The 24,963-nt window shown below is 50.6% G+C and overlaps 3 protein-coding genes across 8 annotated transcripts in view; all 3 read right to left on the bottom strand.

Annotated features, from left to right (window-relative positions):
- DIXDC1 (DIX domain containing 1) overlaps window positions 1–11,336 on the bottom strand; it is a 38,972-nt gene extending 27,636 nt beyond the window's left edge. Inside the window, exons 1-2 of one of the 5 annotated variants that reach the window (XM_068659327.1) lie at window positions 858–942; window positions 27–98 (exon numbers count right to left, since the gene is read on the bottom strand). Coding sequence is in view for 3 of the 5 variants with exons in the window: in XM_068659325.1 (XP_068515426.1) it covers window positions 7,990–8,049 (60 nt within the window). In the remaining 2 variants the exon portion in view is untranslated. Of the gene's footprint in view, window positions 1–26; window positions 99–857; window positions 1,009–7,989; window positions 8,408–11,225 lie in introns of those variants that run through there. The other 4 variants (XM_068659324.1, XM_068659325.1, XM_068659323.1 and 1 more) reach the window with 4 other exon arrangements.
- A 2,167-nt stretch (window positions 11,337–13,503) lies between these two features.
- On the bottom strand, window positions 13,504–20,281 carry C23H11orf52 (chromosome 23 C11orf52 homolog). 2 transcript variants are annotated; one of them, XM_068659342.1, is made up of 4 exons: window positions 19,776–19,933; window positions 16,313–16,353; window positions 15,484–15,530; window positions 13,504–15,158 (listed from the first exon to the last, which is right to left on the bottom strand). In XM_068659342.1, the coding sequence occupies exons 1-4, from the start codon at window positions 19,805–19,807 to the stop codon at window positions 14,922–14,924; spliced, it is 357 nt and encodes a 118-aa protein (XP_068515443.1). In that variant the 5' UTR covers window positions 19,808–19,933; the 3' UTR covers window positions 13,504–14,921. The 2 variants fall into 2 exon arrangements, with proteins under 2 accessions (XP_068515443.1, XP_068515442.1); XM_068659341.1 differs by lacking the exon at window positions 16,313–16,353 and having other exon boundaries at window positions 19,776–20,281.
- A 2,292-nt stretch (window positions 20,282–22,573) lies between these two features.
- Window positions 22,574–24,963, bottom strand: HSPB2 (heat shock protein family B (small) member 2). The gene is made up of 2 exons (XM_068659094.1): window positions 24,465–24,963; window positions 22,574–23,466 (listed from the first exon to the last, which is right to left on the bottom strand). The coding sequence occupies exons 1-2, from the start codon at window positions 24,556–24,558 to the stop codon at window positions 23,015–23,017; spliced, it is 546 nt and encodes a 181-aa protein (XP_068515195.1). The 5' UTR covers window positions 24,559–24,963; the 3' UTR covers window positions 22,574–23,014.

The raw sequence follows: 24,963 nt of genomic DNA, 5'->3' as shown, positions 1-24,963 counted from the left end.
AATGAGGAAGGAGGTGGGCAACGCACCTGAAAGCATTCCTCCTTTCTTTATCCAAGACTGTGGTCCCTGTTCCTCCACCCAGGCTTTCACATCACTTCCTGACAACAAAGCAGGCTGTTATATTTTGTGCATTCTGAGTAATTAACAACAAGAGTTGCTAATCCCGGAGGCAGGACAAGCAGAGCACACCCCAGACCAGGTCAAGGATGCAGAGTGAGTCTTTGTGGCTGGACCCAGTCCCCCAGAGATGTTCAGGTCCCTCACTCTGACACTTGCTCACATTCTTAGTGCTACTCCTGTTTAGCTTTTGCCTTGCTAGTTGAGGGCAAAGGTACCGCAGAACCCATTACACCAACTCCTGGGATGCTCTAACTGTGGAATGCAGCTTCCTACAAAGCTCCACACTGCACAGGATTTCACAACCCCAAGAACTTCCCCTTGCTGGGTTGTAGTCAGGCCTGGCTGACAGCTACATCCAAGAGCAATCAGAGAGAAAATGATTTTTCTGCCTAGCTCGTCCCTTACCTTTCCCTGAATAATTCTTCCTTCAGCCACTGACCTCTCAGGAGTTTTCTGCTTCTCCCCTGCATTTTGGACTGAGCTTCTGTTCAGCTAAATCCCGGAGCAGACACTAAGCTCTGGCCCTACAGCAATATTTAATTTAAAACCAGACTTTTCAGAGGAAAAACATATCAGCCTAGTCTACGATTTACTATACAGAGCAGAGGTTATTAGGATTATGGTGGAGTTAAGCTTAATCCTATTTATATTAACGCAGCTTTGCACTCCAAAAAAAGGCCACGTTTGCCTGTACCATGGAGCTGGAAGAGCAGCTCCTCACCTCACTGAGTCCTTACCTGAAGGAATTTGGAGCCTGGATTGCTTCAGCTCCCAGGCAGATCACTGCTTGCATCTATGTTGCTACAAGCCCTAGGGGAATTCTTAGAGCAGGAGAGATTTTAAAGCAAGGTACTAGAGGTCACCCCCAGCTGTAAGGCATTCAACAACTTGCAGGTACTTCTGCTAGCAAATTACAGGTTAGCACTCTCATGCCTTTCAGCAAACATACTTCTCAGAGCAGGAGCCCACTTCAGATCACTTATCCAGCCTGGACCCTGAAGAAGTGCCTCAGCCCTACTGTGCTCATGGGAAAGGAGATGAAGAGGTCAGGAGCAAACATCTCCGTGCTTTGTATTGACAGCCAGTGATAATGCTGCCTTCAGGAGGAAAACACCCTTCCAGGGTCAGCCCTTCTTCTAACAGGCTGACTGATAATTCAGTTAAGTGTCATTAAGCAACGTTGTCCACAGGTGGAAGAAAAGCAGCAGCTCCATTGCAAACCTCCTGCCAGCTCTTGGTGTCCTTGCTATTCTCATTTAACCGCTGGGATTCACCACCTTTTCTGCACACAGTTGATGAATCTGAATCGATCCTTCTTGTTGGATTTAGGGACTGCCTGGCAGAATAAAGTCTCTCTTAATCTTTACTCTGCTCTTCCTTTATGCCCTGTGGGCGCTGCCCAAACACCAACTCTAACAAGGTCAATAATAAACCTCATGCTATGAGGTTGGTCCCAGAATGAAAGGCATTTACTATCCTGTCTGTTTAGGGCACTGAACCAAAAGTCTGCATCAACAGAGCTCAAGGGGTGGCCTAATTACATCAGGATGTGATTTTAAGGCCTTGTATAATTTCTATGCTTTCTGGCATTACCTTAATTAGATGAGGTCTGTAATTTGCCATCCAGTGCCCCTCCAGTTTAAGTTTTTTTTTTTTTTGCTTTGGTTTGAGAAAGCCTTTGTAGAAGCAGATAATAAAAACTTAAAAGCAAAGAAAATGATGTTTCTCTCTGCTCTCAAAGCCAGCAAAGATTTTTGTTTTCCCTCAAAAATCACTGCTTGATTCAGGCTGTTAAATGTATTGATAGAGACCCTGATGTATCCAACAGTGAAATGCACCTCATTATGGACAGGGTAATGCCAGAAAGACTGTGTGTACCAACAGGACTCCTTTTCATAAAACTCTCACTTTAAAGCAGGAGATCTAATTTATTTCAAAATAACTTTTGGCCCGATGTGCATTTTCCAAATCTTCTATGAATAGTCTGTCTCAAGCACAGAAGACGCCTCAGTATGGCCACACAGTTCGGAAAAAGAGGCACCCATGCAGGCTGGTGCACACCAGGAGACAGAAATAGCTTGTGAGCTGCGAAAGACCAGGAGCTCCTTAACCCTTCACCTTCATCTTAGGGAAAACATGGACATTTCCAACATCCTAACGTCTGGACAAAGGCTGTTCACAGATTTGCTGAGATCCAGAAAGAAAGATTATGCTGAAGTCTTGCTGAAATTCTAGCCAGCACGTTTCCCCTAACTTCAAAGGTCACTTCCAAACGCTCAGCAGCACAAACGTTTGGGAGGAGCAGCCCAACAGAGCCCTTAATCCCCAGTATGTTCTAGGCACACTCCGTTGGATTTTGCTTGTTTTAACATAAACCATTTATTTGGTTCAGTGAATTCAGTGAATTTTCCTCAAGCACCAGCCATCTGTTTCCCGAGCCAGGTTCAAGAACACAAAGACCAGTCTTCTATTCTCTGATCTCTGTGCCCAGTCAATATTTTTGAAACCAGTGCCTCTGACTGCCATTCATCAGCTGTTCAGGTTGGGCTCAATACTTCAGAAAGCAAGTGCCAGCAACAGAAGCCGTTGGCCACATCTTTAGAAATGCTTTAGAGATATTCCTGGCATCCTACGTGTTTGGAACAAATATAAGGAGTTTTAAATCCCACTCTCTGAACACTGATCTTGCACAGGAACTGCTTCTGCCCTTCATTCGGAGTGTCAGAATTGAGAAAACACCGTCTGAAAACTCCTCTCCAGAGGGAAGAGCGCAGGAGTTTTTGCTCAAATCCTGGCGGTACGGCTGGGTTGAAATGACAGCTGCCTTTGGCATCTTGACTAAACTACCACTTATTGATCCTGGGAAGGGAATAAGTGATTGGGCTATTAGGAGAGAAGCTCACTGGCAGGCTTTCAGATGCCAGCTCAAGTACTGACAGTCTGTGAATGGTGAAGTTTTGAGCTGAAGCTGTATTTCATGCATTGCCCGAATGCCAACAACAGCAAGAATTTCCAGAGAGCCCAGAGATCCATCAGGACACATCATTTTTGACTGCGAAGTTTTCCAGACCTTTTCTGGTCCTTCACCCATTAAGAAGGAGAGCTTGGGTGTTAGACAGCAAGGCCCATTTCCATTCTAACACCCTAAATTCTTTCTGCTGTTTTGATCTGTATTTCCTATTGCACAGCCACAAAGCTGTTGTGCTCCATTCCAGAAACATGATTTTCAGTACAGGATGAAGCAATTCTTACGAGTGCCTGTATACACTGGTATTTTATTCAGATAATGTTGCATTTTAGAATCCATTTGGAAACTGCTTAGTAGATGCAAATGGAAGATCTCTTTAAAGAGCTCCCTGTGCCAGCAGCACCGCTCCCCTCTGAAGGACAGTTACACTCAGTAGTTGGTTGCACCTAGTAGTAACAACTCACCTTGAGGCACCTCCAAGGAAACTGAGCCTAGGCAGGCAAGCAGCGAGAAATGCATGTCTGACAGCTTTTTGTCTCTGTGGAACCAAAGAGTTATTTAATTTGTGCAGAACAAACACCTGATGACTCCATTTTCCCTCGTAATGTAAGCAACCTTGTCCTCCCATTGATCTGTTGCCAGGACATATCCTTGCCGTCATGCAGCGATCTCACTGTGACCCCCAGATGGGGGTATTTCTGTGAGTGGCATCCGAGTATGATTTCTTCAAGCAGTAATTTTGCCTGTCATTCCCATAACACCACACACAAGCATTCTCCTTGTAATTAATCTGTTTTTTACGTCCTTTAACTCCAATCTCCTGTTTATAAAAATACTGGGGTTACTCACTGTACCGTCCACACCCGCAGTGGCCATTCTGAGCACTCTTTTTGTGTTCAGAAACCTGAAGATGGTATCCATTGATTTAAACAAATTCACTAGCACTGCAGGCAGCAACTACTCCAGACGTCTACCGGGTGGGAAGCCTTGTAAATTGAATCTGTCTAGGATGCATTCCTCTTAATCAACAGCCAGACACCCACACCTCAGAATGGCACTGCAATTCAAAGCCACGCTGCCGCTTTAGGGATCATTTCTGGCACTTCTGCAGGATGTTTTAGTGCCTCTCTATTTTCCCCAATATGGTGTTTTGAGGCGATTTTCTATTTAAGCAGTGTTTCCAATCAGGCAGATGTGCAAAGAGCTGAGCCACATGAGATCTTTTACTGTAAACTGCCAGTACCACGGAGCACATGATTCACCCAGAATTATCAAATGGTTCCACTGCACCCAAATAAAGCCTAAGGTTTGTCAAAACAAGCTACACTGAGACATCCCCTGATTCTTCAGGAGAGAAAAAGGAGCTTTGTTCCTTCTTTAGCTGTGTGCAGTCACTAGCCCTGTACAGACAGGGGAAAGGAGCTTGGTGAAGAGACTGGGCACGCAGCGTGACCGAGCGGTGCTTTTTGCAGGCAGGAACCTTTCATACAGAGAAGGGGAAGAGGCACACACTGAGGATGCCTGGTCCAGGATAAAGGGCACTAAAACCAAACAACCAAAGCACAACCTGGCTTAAACATACAGTGAACCTCAGGCAGGGACTGAACCCTAACTGCTCAAGCCCTAACTGTGATAAAAATCTTTCCCTTGTTGGCAGTCCTGTTGGAGACAACCTGGATGAGTGAGACAGGAGTCCAAACAGCTCTCTTCATAACGAATCCTATTAGCTAAAAATAGCAGTCATTGCAAGGAGAGGGTGAGTGCAAGTTTCTACTGCTAGGATCCCAGTAGCAGAGCCATTTTTAACAGAAATCATGCATGTTACACCAAGGAGAACAGAATGGCTGCCAGAACAAGACAGCAGCCACTCTAGAGTGCCAGAAAATTACTTCAACCAGGAAAGCAAAGCAAAGCCCAGGTCACTTCTCACAGCAAGGATTCCGGTCTCAGAGACAGGACACTACCTAATGACCTCAAGTGAGCTGAACAGTGAGGAGAGAGGCTGCGTGTGCAGGAAATGCAGGGAATACCCACTGCAGGGGACACTGAGCTGAAAACCCACCGCTTAGTGAGCACTCAGGCCCTGTGCAGCCTACCTGGGAGTGAGCACAGAACCCTCCTCACACTGCACCGCCTCCTGTGCTCGTACTGCTGGCAACCGGCGGTCCTCCTGGCGCAAGACATGCAGGCATTTCCCACGTAGACAGAGCCAACCTTGTACTTCACTTTGCTGCTGGTGGGAAACCCTGAGCTCAAATTAACCTCTTGCCTGGGCACTGGGAAACTGAGCCAGACCCAGGCCTGGTGCTCAGTGCAGCCTGGGGGACACAGATTCCTGTTTCAAATGACTCCTGGCACACAAGCAGCTTCCGACTAAATCCACCAGAGGAAATGACCTTCCAGCTTCAAAAAGAGAAGGCAGGTAATTGTTAAAATACAGCCACATTAACATCTTGGAGCTGTCAGGCCCGTTTCTGACACATTTCTGTGTGCCCCATCTGTCTTAATGAACTGCAGGAGTGTGAGCAGGTATCTCAAACAAACATTGCCTCAATGAGCAAGAGCAAGCTGAGGCCACAATGACACGGTGACCACAGAGGAGCCCCTGCCTCCTGGGGTTTCCTTTCATTATAAACTGCAGCTTTTAGCAGCCATACATTCCCATGACACCATCCAGCTGTGGGATTGAATTATTTAGCTGTCTCAGAGCAATGTAAGTCTCTATAAACAGCAGGGAAACACCTTTGAGGCAGGATAGGCTGTTAATGAGAGGGGGGCGGGAGCTGTGTGATGCCTCAGGGGAGTTCACTGCATTTCAATATTAAACAAAACTCATCCCTCTTTAGACGTCTGTAGATGACACTCTCTGCAACCTGTTTTGGCACAGGGACTCTGAAAGGGAAGGAAATACACTGCCCTGAACTTGCAGTTTACTGGGGCCCGTTAGCAATCCGTGATTATGTTCATCATGGAGAAAGCATCAGTCTAAGAAGTGATCTGTGAAGCAGAACAGGCATTAGCTGCAGAAGGGACAACTGCGCTGCATTCTCCATCCCTGCTCATGACATAGTAAGGCTTCTAACCAGCAGGATGGATGGAGAGGGAAGAGTGCAAAGAAGCAAGAAACGTGCCTGTCGCATCTGGCTGCTGGAGAACTTTCCAGGCATGGATTATTTACCAAACGTGCAAGACAGAGACATACAATCAATATCCCCAGAGAAACTGGCACTATACTTAGCCTCCAAGTCCTAAGCGTGTTCAGGGCTGAGCTCTGCACAAACACGTAGGAGCTTGCTATTTACTTACTCGCTCATGTATGTGAATTTCTTATGCACAGACTTGGAAAATACGTCCTTGTATTCCGAGGTAGCTAGCCACCCAAAGAGCCCCCTGGCCAGAAAAGATGCTCTATCAAAAGAACAACAGGCACCAAGTTAGTGAGGCAATTCCTGCAGTACCTCACTGGGTGAAATTAAGCCTGGGCATGAGAGTGAATGTCAGTTTATATGGTTTTTATGGTAGGAGAGGGGCTTTTTTTTCCCACAGCTGGGTGGCATATGGGTAAAACCACTCTGAACTGGGCTAGCATTGTGTGTAAAATTGTACTTTACGCCCATTATTAACACACAGGTTACTACTAGCTTAGACCAGGGAAGGATCTGCTGCCCTCGAGAACACGAAGTGTAAGGCTCTACAACTTGAGCTAAAACAACACCTTTGCTAGCTAAAAATGAGACTGAGACAGTGTGGAGGAGGGGATGAGTATTTACATGGTCAGGCAGCGCAATCAGAGGAGACCTGTGGCTAGTGTGAAGCTCAAGTTTCATGCCCGGTCTGTGTTCCCCTTGCTGGCTGGCGGTGTTAAGCCCAGGAGGGATGTGCAGGTTCTGTAGAGAATGGAGCGTGAGGGCAGAACAGGAAGGTGGGGTCTGGGCCGTGAAAGGATGAGGAAACACTAAGAACAGAAACAAAGCAGGATATGCACTCTAGGAAAGAATAAAAAGTACCAAGAGACCATCCCTGGCACCAGGTAAGAGAGGAAACAGCACTCGCTGTTGGGTTTCTGAACAAGCCCCCACAATGTTCTTTCCTCCCCAGTTTACAGAGGGGCAGTCGTGCTCCAGCATGGTCTGCATGATGAATGCAGACTTGGCATTTAGCACTCAGTTTGGTTGGACTCTCTGTAGACTAACTTCTTGTGCACCCTAAAAAGGGAAGTCGGCAGCAATCTGCCCTCCCCATGCAGTCACAGGATTCCCACCTCATGAATTTCTTGCTAGTTCTCACTCCTTATGATTTATCTGTCTCCCTGACACTAGAATAATCCAATAAAGAACACTTGAAAAATAGTATTTTCCTGACCAAGACAAATTTCAGTCCCCCAGTAATATAATCTACAGACGAGGATGGAAAAAAAAAAAAAACAAACACAACAAACCATCCTGCTCTTGTCAGCCTCTCCCAAGAACTGTGTGCCCACTTAGCAGATTTACAGGCTTCCTAACAGCCGTCAAACATACAGACTTGATATGCTCAAGAAAGGAATCAATTATGTAAAATAAACCATTCTCCATAACTCGCTGCAATTTATATTTATTTTCTGCTACAAAAGCAAAAGCTCTGCAAAGAAAATAAGAACTCCAAGCTAAAACCACCAGGTGTAAACCAGCCACAAACTCTTCAGAACTATTGCTGCTTTGCAGACCCCCAGCTGAGCTGCCCCCTATTTCCTCCTGCTAGAAAACAGCTCTGCCCCCTCCCCAGCCCTAAAATCTTGCTCGTTTTTCTCCTTTTCTGCTCCAAAAAGCGCTGGGGGACATAGCAGCCTTTAAGAGATGCTGCACAAAAGCACGCTGCCTTACCCCGGGAAGGTCTGAGTGAGATCTGGGAAATGCATTTACCTCTGTGAAGCCCTCCTGCAGAATATCCAGCAAATTCCCCCTGGCCAAGCAGGCAAGCATTCTCCACGAGCCCGCTGACGGACGAGGGTCTCAGAGGACACAGGGCAGATCCTTGGGCTCTGGGCACGACCTCTTCTCCGCCTCCCAAAGACAAAGAGTTGGAGCTCATCGGGAACCGCATTCATAGTCCCATATGTGCAGCCCGTTACTGCACACGGAGAGTTGAGCCAAAGTCAGGGCTTGCACTGGGCATGCTCGCGAGAGAGCTGCCAGGGAGCAGTGGGAGAGATGTCACACAGTTCCTATAGAAACGCTTCAGCTTACACGATGCAGGCCCTGGGCTGAGTTGGGGAAAACATCTGAAACCTATTTCCAAGTAGCCGTGCTCACACGAAACCTGCTGCGTAAAAAGAGATTTTTCAAACCCACCAAACACTGCGAGCCCTGTCCGGTGTGGGGGCAGGGACAGAGTCAGCAAATAGCAGACGTCTTGCTCAGCTAGAAAAGCGAGAGGAAAGGCTGTACGAGCTGCCAGATTTAGCTCTCGGCAATCGCTCTGCAGCCCTGAAGAAACAGCAGCGTTTTCAGCAACCCAGCAGAGGCAGGAAGCTACAAACCAGGCCACAAGACAGCTGCAATATTTGCACGGCACTGGGCTCTGCCCTAGCTGCGGTGGCAATGGAGTCTGGAGAAGAAATAAGACTGAAAACTTCCAAATTAGAATTAAATACGAACCTCAGCAAAGTCTCTAAATCAAAAATAACTGCATTCATTCCAGAAAGAAAGTAGCAGGTATCTCTAGGCAATATCTCAAACTTCATCTCATCTTGCACAAAACGCCCTGAAAAAACACAAAAAACCTCTCGGGATGGATGAAACCACCTTCTGCCAGGTGCTCCATCTGCCAGTTCCCAGAGCAACTCAGCACTATTCAGGCAGAGCCTTCAGGTTTCCAAATATCTGGCCAAGCATTTCTAAGTGAGATACACATTTAAAAACAAATATGTTTTCCTGCCTGAGTATTGAAGCATCCAGAGGAAAAAGCAACTGCATAATTTTACCACCCTAATGTTTTCTGTCAAATATGCAGGTAAAATAGAGAAAGACAAGCAACAGGTAATTTCCTTCTATAACCAACCCAAGTTATTCAAAACGGAGTCAGCGTCCACTCATAGCCTAAATTTTAAATTATTTATTCTTGTTTGCCTTTCCTACTTACTTTTCATAATTCAGTGGGGACTGAGAGTTTTGTTTTCATTGACTGTAATATCACAGCAAAACAGTAAATTATGATGAGGCTTTGCAAAAAATCTTGAAAGGTGGCAATGCTGGTGGTTAGTACCTTGATCCAGTTTGCTTTTGAGACTCAAAATTACTCAAAATGCCATTAATTAGATGACAGGAAACATCTATCCGTATTTTGTATAATGCAAACAAGTAGGCTCTGCCCTTGCAATTTCAAGAAAATTTCACATAAAAACTGAATGTTTTCCCTATCAAAAAGGAAGTGAAAAACACAACAAAACATTTGGAGCCTTTTCTGTGAACATTACAATGATATTCTTGTCTGATAATCTAAATGAAAAAAATATATATATATTTATTATCTGTTTTTCAATGCTTCATTGTAAATATATATTCATAGAAGTTTACAGGTAGGAATGCTGAGGTCATCCATTCCCTGTAATCCTGCAATTTCTGGAACTAAAAATAAACAAACTGCAGATGTACAAAAGAGAAATCACATGTACTTGGGAAGCACAAAGGAGGTGGCAGATGGCTGTTAGGTGTTCTCTGATTGTTTTTAGAATTTGTTTTATGACTTCAATAGCAGATTAAATATTGTATGCTCACAATCCCTACAAGCTCTAGATATTTACACTCGTCCTTTGAAGAGGAGATAAACCATAGGGAGGCACAGACTTTATACTGGAGACATGACCCAAATTTGCAGGATTAAAAATAAGAATAAAGAGATAATCTGTTCAAACAGCACAGAAATACAAAGGATAAATACAATTTAATTTGTAAAATGTATTGCTTAAATCATCATAAGATGATAGGTTGAGAAAAAGAGTTAATTGATTATGGACCTCAGTGGCATTTAGTGGAAATTAAAAAATATATATATAATTTTTAGTCCTGAGAAGCATTTCTCAGTGATATTCCTACTGTGGAGCTTCTACCTGCTGGAGCACAGAAAAGGGCAAAGTGCTCCCATTACACAGGGCAGGTTCAGGGAAAGGCCTGCTCGCAGTGTGTTGTCCGTAAGAGATTGTCATCAAAGATTTTTTTCCACATGGGGATTCTTATCTCTGAAACAGAACTGCCTTGCTTTGACAACAGGAATGTCAGAGAATAGAAACTAGGCCATTTCTGATGGCTAGAGTGAGTGGTAGAGAGTGCTGGGCCATTTTTCTGTTCATTGTGGTAATATAAATGCATCTTGGGTGTCTGTGTGTGCTGAAAATACCTTTTAAAGATTAAACTCCATTTCTCCCTTCTTTGTGTTTCACTCTTAAATTTCAAGCTTCTTGTAGAAGGAATAATATTTTTCCTTCAGCTGCATAGCATCACAAAAGCTGCCTTTGAATGTTGTATTTGCAAGAAGAAAAACTAATGCTTCATAATTCTACCTTTCAAGAGTGACTTTTAACACTCACGAAGAGTAATTCCGAGATGAAGGCAAAGGGAGGCAGTGAAACGAGAAGGATCTCGGCGCCTGCTTGTCCTGGTGCGAGTGACCTTCAAAACAAACGCGCCGGGTGGCAGTTTGGTTGGTGCCACTGCCCTCTCCTGGCTGCTTTCAGCATAACCTCTGTGCTTTCGCCTGCTGAATCCTGGGCAAGGTGCACGACACAGCCCAGTTCCTGCTCCATTTCCTGTAGCTGTGAGGTGACAGCCGTCGTGTCACTGCACAACACCAGCACAAACACCTGAGCCTTCCCTCAAGCTCTCCATGCAAGGATTTTAAAGCACTTTATCAACATTCACTGATTATTTGCCTTATCAGCGCTTGAGAATGAGAGAAGAATCAACAGCCACAGCTGAGCTCTTACTAATAATAATTTAGTTGGGGAAATAAGAGTGAGGTTCAAGACAAAGCTTGTGCAGCCATGACTGCAGGAACCTGTCTAAAACAACTAATGCTTTCGTGTCACTGAGTGCTCTCTCCCAGCCTCCCATTAAGCATCCCGAACAATGCTCAGGCACAAAAAATACTCTGGGGAACTCACGGACAATGCAGCAGGCTGTGATGTGTGATGGGGCACCACATCCACTGGAGTTCCCATGCTGGGTGCCACAGCTCAGCGCCAGGAGGAACGTAGCAGCAGTGCTCCTGCCCCCTTGAAGCAAACATATTAAGAACAAAGAATTTTCTTAGAGGGAAACAGACTTAGCAATGCAATGCCTGAATATAACCAACAGAAAGGAGGAAAGTTTCCCCCTTTTATTACTGCCTGAAAAAAAATATATATTTAAGGGCTACTATCTTAGGGAAAATTATACATTTTTATATTTTGTTCCACATGTAAAGGATGTACAGGGGGCAGAATTCCTATGAAACGTTATGTAGAAAAGATTGCTGATTACATTGGCTCATAGTGCACATAGGGTCTAATTATCTTCTGCATTTGTGCAAGGGGAATCCAAATTCCTTTCTGTCAAATATTCAGGGTATTATTTGATTTGGTGTTAAACGACCCTGACAGCAAACACTCGTAAGCAACTTTAGGAAACAATTCCCCAAACTGACATTTATATTTGGGATTTTGGGGGTAATCTGTATTTTTTTGCTCTGTCTTCTTTTGGGATTCTGGAGAAATGTCTGGTGAAAGGAGAGGTGGGGGAGTTTGGACGAGCTACCATAATGGAAAACGGTGAGACTCCTTAAGAGACACCCCACAAGAAAGACCCCATGAAAGACTTTCATGGGGAAAGAAATGGCACAGCAGTGGCAAATGCGATATTTAAAGATGTTTTAAAGGCATGTAACCTGTAGGCCGATGGCTGCTGCTGTCTCTGGCGTGTCCAGGGCTGCAGGTCAGGGGTCTGAAGGCTGCCGGAGCCCAGGCCTGCTGCTGCCCCTGCTGCGGGCTGGGGCTTTTGGGGTCCACCGTGCTGGCAGCAAGAGACGAGGGGAGCCCAGAGCGAGGACGGGAAACCGGGGAGGGGGCTGGAGCAGGAGCGGAGCAGGCCCGGGGACACCGGGGCTGCGGGGAACGGAGGGTCCCGGGGGCTGAGGAACGCCGGGGTGGCACCGAGAACCGGGAGCCGAGGCCCTGCCTGCGGCCGGCCGGCTGCGGACCCGGCCCCCGCGCGTCGCCGCTGCCATGGGGACGGGAACGGGGCTGGGAACGGGGCGGGCCGGGCCGAGGGCTCGGCCCCCGAAAGCGAGGGCGTTTCCATGGGGGCGAGGTCCCCTGTCAGCCCCAGGAAGCCCCTGCCGCCGGGATAAAGTGCGAATTTATCAGTTCACGCCGAAAATCAAGTGTTTAATGTCCGAAGAGCACTTGATGCGTTTAACACTCGTTTAACCCCTAAACAGGCAACCTTGGGTAACACCGGGCATGTAGCTGGAATCTGTTAATACTCACTGCAAAATAAAGGCTTTTAAAAAAACCCTTACTCCAAAATACGTGATTTTCACATTTTAGAGATCCAAGGCCCTGATTTTCCCGGTGCCACACTGATACAAGTCGATGCTGCATGTGCAGATTTACCCCAGGCTGTGCCCAGGAGCAGACCCAGTGCTGGGCTGTCCCCAGCCCCAGCTTGCCTGGTGGTGAGGAAAGCTCCAGTACCACAAAAAAAGACCCTTCACGGTGCTTGACACTGCAGTAACAGGTAGTTTCTGTCAAATTGTCTTTAAAAATGACTTGTTGGAGTCAGCACCTTCCAGAAAACCTCCCCTCTGGTGAATTATAGTCTATATTTAATAAATGTATTACATATATATATATATATATTTATTCCTGCACTGCAGAGGGCTTGGTTTGAGCTTTAACCAGTGTGCCTTTTCAGTTCTGGTACCAGCAGCTCAGTGCGAGGAGGTCCCCAGCTGCTGCTCAGCACCGGCTGGGCCTGGGGCTGTGTCCTGGGAGCCCCTCCGGTGGCTGGGCTAAGCAGGACCGAGTGCTCAGGCAGTCCCGTGTTCCCTAAATTGTCCCCCCCTGCCCATTCAGTCCTCCTTGCTACGGGTTTTTGTCCTTGGCACTCAGAAGAGCCAGCCCTCAAACAGCATAATACTGTGCCCATTGTAAATGAAGGGTCTTTTGCTGCAGGCCTTGCAATAGCCGTGCAGAGGTCAGCTCAATAGCATGGGCAAAAAAAAAACACAGTTCAGGCAGAAACCACAGTTCAGGCAGAAAAATAAACTGTCTCCATTATTGAAAATGGAGACAAATTTCTTCTTTCTGCAAACCTTACTCTGGCCTTTTAATAGCCCTGCTGAGGTCCACTGGATAGCACAGGCAAAAAGCAGAAAAACTGTAGGATTGGTCCTTAAAACACTTTCATCTTAGTACACATTACCTGTACCAGCTTTATTTTTTGTAACGAGCAGGAACTCCTTCATTTTTTTTTTTTTTGTTGGTGGTGGTTTTTTTTTTTTTTTTTTTTACATATAGCTAAACCATAATATGCAAAATGATGCATGTTTATAAAGTGTACAATGAAGTCCATTTTTCAACAATGGCAATAAACAGGTTGTTCCACGACCTGCATTTGGCTATGCAGACCATTGCTGAGGAACAGAACGTGCTAACCATTGATCTAGGGCCTGAGGACACTGCTTGGGAGCACTGTGCTACTGCCAATGGTGCAAATGTCAATCTCAATCCAGTGGCAGAAGCCTTTTGGACGGCTGCTGTACTGCATTACTGACATTATTTTAAACCCATAAATTCTCAAATGTGTCTTTGGGAGCTTTAGCAGAAAACACCACGTGGTATGTGCTCTGCTTTACAGGGTTTTATAACTAAGGCTGACAATACAAAATAAGAAAACACGGAGAAAAAGTCCAAAGCCTTCTCTAAAGTTGGCCAGGATTCATTCCTAGTGTCTCAGGCATGCAAACAGCTACTGTGCTCTAAGGATTGGATAACTGCCCTAAATATAGGCAGTGGCTTTTAAATGGCTGCCCTACAGATAACCTGCAAATCTGCCTTCTTTCATTGCCAGTCAGAGCCAAGAGCTCAGTGCTCACTTTTGTGCACCTTGGGCTAAGGATGCGTGTCAGTACCGCCCTTCAGTGAAAGGAATTGTTCTGTACCCTTCAGTTAATTCTGCATTTTTGGCCTTGGTCTCAGTATGCTGTGCATGGCTGTAAAACACTGCTTTTTTAGAAGAGGGATGCACAGAGTGCATGACTGCAGCGTACAGTGGCTGGTGTTGGAGGAAAACATTGCAGCAGATACTCTTAAAACTTCCATACAATTTCCTCACAGTATCATCCCCATATCATTCTGCACGTTGCAGAATTTTCTTAACCTCAACATAAAATCCCATGGCAACATCTCCCTTGTCCCAGTATGGACTCCTCTATCCCCTGTTCCCAAATCTGCCGGCACAACCGCGCTTGGAACATCCTCCTGGCAGCTCCAGGCTGTGATTTTAACCATCACCAGCCAAGCAGCAGCTCTGCCTTCTCGCAGGGCAGAGAGGAGATGGGTTGCCAGCTTCAGAGGCAACACAGATTTTCCAAGGGGAAGAAGTGGCTTTTTTTTTTTGCCAGCAGAACCAGACAGGTAACTGTTCCTCGTGTGAGAATAAATACACCTCTGTCCTCTGAAGGCACACACAGGTGGAAGACACAGCCTCTCTGCTTCACAGGCAGACACAACGTGTCCATGAGGTTAGCTCGAGTCTACGGCATCTCTAAGTCTGTGAAATCCTTTTGCTGCTGAACGAGGAGGGAGGCACCAAGCCTTTTAAACCAGAGTCCCGTTCTTACTGTCATATTTCAGCCTGGGCCGGGGGAAGTTGAGGGTGGCATACTCTGTGGCATTCTGCATCTGCAAGTTCTTCACCTCCTCCGCGGAGCGCTCCCGGACCTTGGTGAACACCTGGATGTCTGCGTAATGAATGCTGTCGTCCTGCTTCATGTTCTTGGGTTTACTCACAGTGGCGTAGACGAGAGACTCCGAGACATTTTCGTACGTTGGAGCCTTTGGGGAGAAAAAGCTCCAGACGGTCAGCTCTGGGCTACTGCTACACCTGCCCAGATGCCTGCATGCTGCCCCCAGCACCCCCAGCCCTCTGACACCTCCTGCTCAGAGAGACAGGTTTCATCCTACTGCTTCCACTGCACTTTTAGGGGAAAAAATCGTTTCCACATTGTTCCCAGAGCCAAACCCAGCCTACATCAGATGAGGCATTTCACAGCTGTGGATAATGGCCCCACATCTCCCTGACCCCTCTAGGCCAGGAGGTGATGGTCAGCTCTGTCCTGTCAGTATCCCGTAAGCAAAACAACTCTGGGAAGCTGTTTACCTTCCTGCCAGGCTGGTGCTGTTGGCTCTCGTGTCTCACATCGGTTCCTGAAAAAGAAACACCAGCGGATCAGGTTAACACAACTGTTTATTGTTCCATCTCTGAATTCAGAAATGCAGCATCTGGCACACGGGCTCTCTCCACTGGACGCAAATCAAATTTCCACCCCATCTGACATCCTCAGCCCTAACGCTGTCTTTGAGGCCTGCCTCCGAGAAGAAAGCCTGGGCTTGTTTCTTTGGAAAAAATAAGGTTTCCTGGGATGACAACATGCTGTGGACCGCAATGTTCTTGGCAGAACCTAGGAGGACTCACACAGCACAGAGAGCTTCCTTGTCAGGCCCTTGAAGAAGTCAGATCCAGTTTTAACTTTGTTATTTCCTCTGCTGCCTGCAAACATATTTTGCCCAGCATGGTCCAAAGGCCACAGGACACGACTGGGCTATGTAGGACCCCCCTTTATCCTGGGACACTGATATTCAGATGGATGTTTGTGGCACTTAGGGGAGTTTGACGCAGCTTCTGCTTTGCTGCCTCTTGAGAGCACTCACACGCTTTTTGATGTGAGACTTTGGTATTTTAAAGACACTTCTGAAGCCCCTTCCCTCCCCCTTGCCAAGCTCCATGGCATATCATACCCCTCGCTGTAAATTTTAATGAAATTTTGCCTCTTGCCTCTGCTCTTGAGAAAGGTTAGGTACAGAAGAATTTGTGAGAGCACCTCAGCCTCAGGGGTCCATTTACAGCCAGCGCTGATGAATGCCAGCTAACCAGGGGCTGATTTATGCCTCCCGTTCTTGTGCTGTAGAGCATCTTCACAAATCCTTACCTTGCTTTTCCTTCTTCCTTTTAAAAAGTGAAAGACAGTTCCTGAAATGAGAGAGAGACGTCAGCCCAGAGAAGCCCCAGCCTCTGCTCTCATAACACGCAAAACCAAATGCATCACCCCAGGGTACTGCATCCATGCTGTTTGTGGTGTCTGGGGCTGCCAGGACGCCCTGAACAGCTCCACGGGCTCCAGCCCTGCTGGTGGAATGAGGCACCCTCTGAACCTGAGCAGCTTTTGTAGGGAAAAGGTCCAAGGGAGAGACGTGGGGCTGCATATCCTTCTTTTGTGAGTCATCTACTGTGCCCTAAAGACACCCACAAGGCTCCTTGCTGTCCTGCCCTGTCTGGTTGTCCCGATGGACCTGCATCAGTGTGAGTGGGAACAGATTTCACTGTGGTTTTGCAACTGCGTTTCCACAGCTCAGTGGCCAAAGATGTGGGGTGCTGAGCGTGATCTCAGCTAGCACAAAACGTTTCTCTTAGGGCCAGATGCTCTCATAGCCCCATGCCCTGTGCTTTAGCCCCTGTGCCCAAGGAACAGCTGCACAGCCCATGTGCTGATTTAATGTTTCAGACTGTGTTTTTCCTGTTCGCAGCTTTCCACCTAAAACGCTACCAAACCAAACAAACTGCGCGCTTTATACAAGCCAAGCCAAACCCTAATCTTGTCTGTACCTGTGTGACCAGAGAGCGACAAGCCAAACACAGCTACGGCCCAGCCACGGTGCGGACGGGAGCCAAATTCCTTCCTGCTGCAACAACAGAGCCAGGAGCCAAGCTCCTATCTGCCTGGCCGAGCAGAGACGTGTCACACTCCGTGCCAGATGCACGAAGCAAATGTTAGCCCTGCAGCACAAAGCAAATGTTATCCTTGCAGCACACTCGCATGTCTGGAGGAGAGCAGGTGCCAGCCCCTCGTGGGCTGCAGCACAGCTGAAAAGGGACAGGCAGTGCTCTGAAAGGGGCTGAAGAGCTCCCAGCTGGTACCAAGGAGCAGCGTGTGTCCCACAGGGTGTGCATTCGCCAGGCAGGTCTGCCACAAAGCAGCCCCTGAGGCAGAGCTTTGCCTCTGTCTTCTTTTAGAGGCATTTTGGGGAGGCGGCTGGGTTGTGCAGTAATGGCTTAGGTGCTCTAATGGCAAAAGGAGAAAAGGAAAATAACGGCCAAGAACCTGGAAAACCTCTGAAATGGCTGGCAATGATTAACCAGGCCTGCTGGAGCTGGGAAGTCAAAGGCAGCCCTGGGGAGAGCTGGGGGGGCCATGCCTGTACAACAGGATCCAATGCTGCTTCTCACCCCTCTGCTGTGTCCTGCCAGCCCTCCAGTCCCTGGCAGACAAAATCTGCCAGCAAGGCAATCTTGTCTTGGGGGGGGGGAGGGGGGAAATTTTAACTTTCAGCTCCCTCCTCCAACATCCCTGTGAGCTCGCAGGGTCTCCAGGGCCCTCCCTGTCAAGCCTTGTGTACCTCAGGCCTTTGCTTCCTTACAGTATTCAGGCAGGTTGTGCACTGTAATTAAAATAATGCCATTTGAAGTAAAACTGACAGGGTCCCTTGCCTCTTTCCAGGGAGGTGGGTCCCTGAACCAGCTTTCCAAGCTGCTCTGTCTTGTTTGGGTTGTCTTTCTTTGCAGAGAGAGCGTTAGCAGGTAGTGTGTAGGCTGGAGGTACGCTGAGGCTGTCTGCAGGCTAATCGTAGCCCAGCAGGAGATGGCATCTCCTTGCCTCAGATCTGCGGTAATTAGAAAGGATGTGGCAAGGGAAACAAGAGCAGGGCAAACCTCTCCCCTCCTCTTCTCAAAACCAGGTCATATGTGTTGTAACTAACTCACAGCCTGCCAGGCTGTATTCTGCATGACAACGCACAGCGATACGCTGCTTCTCCTTTCCCTGTCTCAGCAGCATCCTGATCTCTGCCCTACACAAGGCTATGGCTTTGTGGTAATGGCTTTTCTCTGAAAATGTCAGGAACCTCCTCGGTCTCTTGCCATTTGCCCCCCCCTTAAGGCACACACTTTGGCAGCGATCATGACCAGGATCTTCCATCCAGCAGCGGGGTGCCTGCCTCCCCTGAGCCCTTTTGTGAGTCTCAGCTTTCTTTAGGAAGCCCAGCTCTTTGCTGACACAGCTGTGGTGCTGAGCAAATACCCAAAAACACAAGCGGTTCTGATGCCTGAACTAAAATTAGGTAGCATTTTTTCCCCCTCTGTCACTGAGGTGAAGCCATGAACCATGCAAACTGCTGCAGTGGGGCTTCACTGTGCTTGGTCATGGTCCTCTGTAGGTGTCCCACAGCCCATGTTACCAACAGCACATCCCCATTTACCTTCACCCACGTATTTCCCTGTGCAGGGCAGGGAAAGATGCTCCTGGGGAGAGAGCTCTGCTTTTTTAGGGCCCCACGCAGCCCCTAAGGCAGGTGGTAGCACCCAAGTCCCTCAGGGGTGCTGGGGGCAAAAGGGTCTTTGGCCAGAGCCCTGCCCCTGCTGCCACCAGCAGAAACTCCACGCCAGCTTCTTGCTTTCTAGGCAGCCTCTGGGAATAAAATCATGCAGGACACAGCAGCCCCGGTCCCTTGGGATGGCAGAACTTGACGTTGCCCCAGAGGAGCCTGCAGGAGCCATCGCTGCTCCCCAGTCAGAGCACAAAGCTGCTCTCCTGCTCGGCCCTGCCTGGGCGAGTGACCTCCAGATCCGGGTTTGTTCCTCCTTCAGCAGCAGCAGTGTTTGCACAGGGCCTGGCACTGCTTGGACCTGGCAGCGCCCCATGACGTGAGAGCACCCCTGGCTCTCACCGCCCCCAGCCCTGTCCCAAGGGATGCCCCCGGTGCCTCATTTCCCCCAGTCACCGGGCAGAGGACGTAGGAAAAGGGGCTTTTGGTGGGGAGATGTCACCCACCTGCCTCCCACCTGCACTTTCTAGCCCTGAATCCCGAACTCCCTGACCCCCCCTCCCCTGCTGCAGCCACTAGGTGATGCTGTGCCGCTTTTAATTATTAAAAAAGCGCCGGCGATTTTCGGACACTTTCGCAAAGCTGGCGCTGGAGGCAGGGAACGTCCTCCGGGCTCCGGCCGGCAGTCACCGCTCCCCCCTCGCACCCCCCCGGCGGCTCAGCAGACCTGGCACCGCAGGATGCTCCCCCCTCTGCCCTTTTTCATCAAGAAATAGTGGGCTGGGGGGGTGGGTTAAAGGGCTGTGTCCCCCCAGGGGCACGGACCCACAGCACCAGGAGGAGCTGCCAGGGCTCCCCAAGCGGGGGCAGGAGCGGACAGGGGGTCCCCGACGAGTGCCCTGCCTCCCGGGGCTTGCTTTGCTTTGGGGGATCTGATTTTCGGTCCCTCGGCTCTTCTCAGCCCCGACCAGGGGGAAGCCGGGCTGCGGACCCCCCAAAAAAAAACTTATCGGGGTGGCGGTGGCGGTTTGGAGGGGGAGATGCCCACCCCCTGCCCGCCGCCGCCCCACTCACCGCGGGCGGCCGCAGCTGCAGCGGTTGCCCATGTCGCTCCCTCCTCCGCGCAGCAGGAGCGGCTTGTGGCCGGGCACAGCCCGTGTTTCCTCCTTCCCGGCCCCCGGCAGCTCCCGGGGAGTGTCTCCCTGGCTCGGGTTTCTCGCCAGCGCCGCGCCGGGGCCGTGCGTGCCATCTACCGGGGGGCTCCGGGCTCCCGGCTGCAGCCCCAGGCTGGATCCTGCCCGTGTCCCGGCCTTAGAAAGCTGTCCGAGGGGAAGCTTTGGGCTTGTGGGTGTGCTAAAGCCCAGCTCGCGGCGTTAAAGGTCTGCAGTGTAGCCCCCAGGCTCCCCCCTGTGCCTTTCACCCATCCTCTGTACCCAGGGGAGATCCCTCCAGCCCACGCCCTGGGCTGTGCCCCAAGGAGCTGGTTGTGGAGCTGCTGCTAAATGCTGAAGGTGCCGTGCTTGTGGTACCCTGGAGCAGAGCCCATGAGCTCCACAGGCAAGGTTTTGCAGCTCTGTGCTGGCCTCACAGGTGGCTGAGCTTTAATTCACCCTTCTGGAGGGGGAGCCAGCCCTTAGACCCCTAAAAGTGACAGCCCCAGGCTGTGCCCCTGCTCTCGGCCAGGCTCACGGCATCGTTTGTCAGCTGCCCAAGTGCAGGGCAAAGCCTGGGGGTGTCCAGAAGTGGCAGGAGGAGAAGGGTTCTGCTGTGCATGGACCACGGGGCACTGCTGCTCTCAGCTGAGTCCTGGGTGAGCTGCACAGCCTGTCTCTGGCACTGAAATACTCTGGGCTCACCCAGCACACCCAGTACACCCAGCACCCCAGGGAGGATTGGGGGTCTGGCCAAATCAGGATTCGGTCCTGTCCCGACAGGACCCTGTCCTTGGACTCCTGCAAAGGCCAGGTGGTCTCAGGAGCCTGCATCCCCCTGGGAAAGTGCAGACTGCATGTCTTTGGGTTTGCCACAGACACTGTTGATTCAGTGAGCCCGTGTCTGTTTAGATTTCTGGGATAACTTGGTCTTTGTTTCTTTGTGGATAAAGAAAATAAAAAGGCTGCGAGCCCATTCCCAGCAGCCCCTGACACAAGTGCTGGAGCTGCTGGCTGAGCTCCACCAGTGAAACAGAAAGGCATCGAAAACATTGGCAGGGCTGGAGAGCACTTGGCTGCCGTTCTGCATTCCCTCTGCAGCCCCTGTCTGCGGGGCTGGGAGGCAGCCTTGGCTTCCAGAGCTCAGCAAACCCACTGGGCTCCGGCATGCACAGGGGTGAGGAGCAGCCCCCAGCCGCCACCAGGCAGTACCAGCACCATGCTGCCCGGGGCAGCTGTCTTCATGCTCCTGGAGACATCGTCTGGGTAGCGAGCTGTGAAGTTGGCACAGGACAAGCCTGCGAGTGCCCAGCAAAGGAGAATGAACTTGGTGGAGAGCTAAGGCAGCGCTAATGAAAGCCAGAGGGGGAAGAGAGCAGCATAGAGGCTGCTAATGCTGCATGTTTCCACTGCAGCAGTGTTGGGGTACTGCAGGCACCGGGGGACTGGGAGCATGCCACAACAGGTGTGGTACGGGCACACAGCGAGCTGGCATCATCTCCAAAACATGAAGATGAGAGAGCTCTGAACTGATCTGGCCACTTCTCCCTTAGGATCCGCTCCGTGGTAGCCCCAGCCCAGGCCCCGTGGCTGTTTTTAGGGACCCAGGTGGGTGCTGCAGGGAGTGGGATGTGGTGTGCGCAGTGCTCGAGGCTGGTGCAGCGTGTGCCCAGCAGCATGGGGGCTGCACACAGAGCAGTTGCTTCTCGAAGGCTGGGAAATTTCTGCCCTTAGAAGCGGCCACTTCAGGTGACTGATGGCCACTAGCAGAGGGTTATCTCTGGAGTTACTACCAATAACCTAGACAAAGCCTGTTGTAAAGGTGATTTTTATTTTGGCAGCAACTGAAATGCTCTCTGGCAGCAGCTTATCTGGTCCTACAGAGTAAGGGCATCCCCCAGCGGCATGTACCACGGCTGTGGGTGATGTGCACCGGGCAGGATGGATGCTCTGTCACCCTCCTGCTCACTCCCATAGTGCTGGTGAGCAGGGCAGCTTTTCTCTTCCCTCTGACCCTCACTGCAGGCAGGGACTCCAAGGAGCAGAAAGCAGCAGTACGGAGGTTGGTGGGCGAAGGAGCAGCCTGAGCACGGCCTTTCTGGTCCTGCCCGTGCAGGAAGGCAGCGTGCAGAAACCCACAGCCCTGTCCTGGCAGGAGGAGGCTCCGGCCATAGGTCCCTGGAACTTTTCTGCCTCCCATGGGAGGGCTGCAGCGAGCCCTGCCAGGGACCCCCATATTCGGCCAGTGACACAGCAATTTGGCTGCTTTAATTGGCACTGACGAGGATCGTGCCTGGCGCCTGCTGAGCCCTGGGGCCGGCCGAGGCAGCAGCTGCTGCCGACAGCAGCACACCCGATCCCTGGCCCAGCATCACACGGCCGTGGATAGGTTTCTCATGTAGCTGGTCGCATCACTGTGCCTGCAAAAGGGGCAAAATTCTCCCCTCTGTGGCTCCACAGAGGGTGCTGGGATGCCAGCAAGGTGTTTGGGACCTGAGCAAAGCCTTTCCCATTGGCATTTTGGGGTTTGCTCCCCTCACAAGAGCTAAAAGATTTGCATGTGAACAAGCCTCACGTCCCATAAAAGAGTGGGCTGAGGCAGGGACATGGCTTTGGTGATTATTTACTCGGGCTGACTCCATCTCCAGCTCTGGACTCTCACCGTGAGCCTCCAAAGCCCACGCCCACGGTGTGGCCAGAAGCAATGCAAACCTAGGGAACTGACAGCAGGCCAGAGGCAGATTTATTTCTCCTTCCTCCTGAGAGCTGCAGGTGCTTTTACAGACCAACGAGAGCCATGTGTGTGCACACAGGTCATCTGCCAGCTCCAGACTGAGGCTCTGGGCTCGTTCCTTCCCTGGGGCAGGAACAGCTTTTGGGCGAGAGTCACCCTTCCCGGGCGGGGTGAGAGAAGGGCACGGTGCTCAGCCGGGCCCAGGAGAAAACTTGCATTACAGTCCCTCCCACAAACACTTCAGTCCCATGTTTTTTTCAATTCCAAACCCTTTTTTCCAACCACCAGCTGTAAGAAGCTGAAGTCTGGCATTTACATGGCTGCCTCCCAGCCCTGCTGGGTGCTGGTGGTGAGAAATCAGGGTCTGGCACTGTGACTCCCCTCCCTCTCCCCCCCTGTCCTGCTGCTCAAGCCCAGCTTTGGGGCCTTTAGGACTCTTCCTTCCCTTTTCCTTCCTCGGCCCATTCTTCTTTCCCCACCGGCTGCTCCTGGTGGGTTATCTTCACCTCGTTGACCCTGGCCTTCACCTCTTTCCCCGTCCGGGGAGCCACAATGCTTAGGATGCCATCGTGGGACAAGGTGGCCCTCACCAGCAAGGGGTCGACGTCCAGTGGGAGGATGTAGGTCCTGGTGAACTCTCGGGAGATGAAGCCGTGGCGGTCAGCCTTCTGCGGGTGCTGCCCCATCACCTCCAGCAGGTTGTCCACAGTGCGGACGGTGAGCTCGCTGGGGAGGAAGTGGCAGACATCCAGGAATACCTGGAACTTGTGCTCGTTGAGGCTGACCTCAGATGTGCCTCGGTCCAGCTGCTTGTTGATGCGGGGCCTGATGTAGTAGCCGTGGTACAGGGCAGGGGCTAGAATCTCACACGGGGACACACCTGAAAATGAGACCCGGTGAGGGTTTCCCCGAGCAAGGGGCTGGAGAAGGAAGCTTGGCAGGGGGGTAGGAGGAGGCTGGGACCTAGAGAACACCTTGGCTTTGCCACCACATCATCTACATGATGGGGACAGCCTCTGGCAGTTCCTACCCTTGTGTCTCCAAAACCACGCTTGGTGCCAGATGCTCGCACACCATGAGTTGTGCATGCTGGGTGCACTGGGAGGGACTGGTGGGTGCACTGGGCGCTTGGCAGTGCAAAGCCCACGGCCAGGGCTTGGCATGCAAAATGCTGATGGTGAAGAAACTGCCCTTGAAGAACTAAAAGGCCTTTTGTGTGCCATTGTCCGGGGGGCTTTCCTTGGAGCTTTTTGCCTTTTCACGCTGTTGTGCAGGCGCTGAATGGTTCTGCTGCTGCCCACATTCCTTCCTCTCAGCCAGCCGCCAGCCGCTGCTGGGCTTTGTGCTCAACACCCCAGCTCAGCTTTTCGCCGCTGCCCCCGGATACAAAATCTCCCCCCCTCTTCACACCAGCAGCTTTCTAAATTTTCACCCCTCCACCTCTCCTGTGGCCAGGGCTCCCCACTCAGCCTCCCCTGGCGATGAAGGTGAGCACGGGGCCGTGTCCTGCACAGCCACACGGTTGCCCAGCCTCTGCTGGGGTGTGTATGGGGTATGCAGGGCTGCCGGAGGAAAGCCTTACCCACAGCCAGGCTGCAGAGGAGGATTTTGCTCTGCACTGGCACAGCATGTGCACGAATGACAGACCACTGGGGGCATAAGGGAGGGACAGGGGAGATGGTGCTGGGTATGGATGGAAGGGGTGGACCTAAAGAGAAAGACCCTGGGTATTGCTCTCTGATTTTACCTGGCTGCCCATGCTCAAGCTTCCTTGGCTCCAGGAACCCCCCTCTGGAGCTCAGCCTGCCCAGAAAGACTCCAGCAGCCTCCTCCAGCAGAGGACAGAAAGGTGCCGGGGGGGCCCGTCTCTCTCCTTACCTTCTCCAAAGTTCTGGTCGTAGATCTTGCTGGGGTTGGCGAACTCGTACTCGGAACTCATGGGGTAGGCATGGGGCACGGTCCGTGCGGCCATGGTGTGCTGGGGAAGGGGGACCGTCCGTGCACTCGCTGCCTCACTTCGCTCTGAGAGTGAAGGCTGCAGATTGCAAGGTTTTAGTTGGGTGAATTCCGCAGGGAGGAGGGTGTGATAAAAAGATGGACCAAAATAGCCTGCGCGCAGGCCCTGGGTCGCCTTGCCAGGGTGATGAGGGAAGCTCCTCGCTGCATTCCTGAAGGCAGCAGCAGGCTCTGCCCGTCCGTGGGGAGGATCCTGCACCCCTTCCCCTGAGATCCCCTCCTCGGGCAGGGCACAGGGGGCAGGTTCAGAGGTTTACCACTGGCCCTGACACCCCTGAGTGACCCCACGGGGACAGGGCAGTGGTTCATGGTGGCTGGTGCTCAGTCCAGTCATGCAAAGTCACCGTCATCACCTCACATC

The sequence above is a fragment of the Anas acuta genome, chromosome 23 (genome assembly GCF_963932015.1).
Source record: "Anas acuta chromosome 23, bAnaAcu1.1, whole genome shotgun sequence".
NCBI classification, from domain to species: Eukaryota; Metazoa; Chordata; class Aves; order Anseriformes; family Anatidae; genus Anas; species Anas acuta.
Note: the sequence above shows the minus strand (reverse complement) of the source record. Positions and strands in the feature narration are given on the sequence as shown.

Bases quoted from the DNA above. Each gene is read 5' to 3' on its own strand.
- C23H11orf52 (XM_068659341.1), bottom strand. From the start codon at position 19,950: ATGGCACGCACGGCCCCGGCGCGGCGCTGGCGAGAAACCCGAGCCAGG. The intron at 15,531-19,775 runs GTGAGTGGGGCG...TTTCTTTTTCAG, and splicing joins TGCAGCTGCGGCCGCCCGCG to GAACCGATGTGAGACACGAG. The intron at 15,159-15,483 runs GTAAACAGCTTC...TTCTCCCCAAAG, and splicing joins AGCACCAGCCTGGCAGGAAG to GCTCCAACGTACGAAAATGT.
- HSPB2 (XM_068659094.1), bottom strand. From the start codon at position 24,558: ATGGCCGCACGGACCGTGCCCCATGCCTACCCCATGAGTTCCGAGTAC. The intron at 23,467-24,464 runs GTAAGGAGAGAG...TCTCATTTTCAG, and splicing joins CGACCAGAACTTTGGAGAAG to GTGTGTCCCCGTGTGAGATT.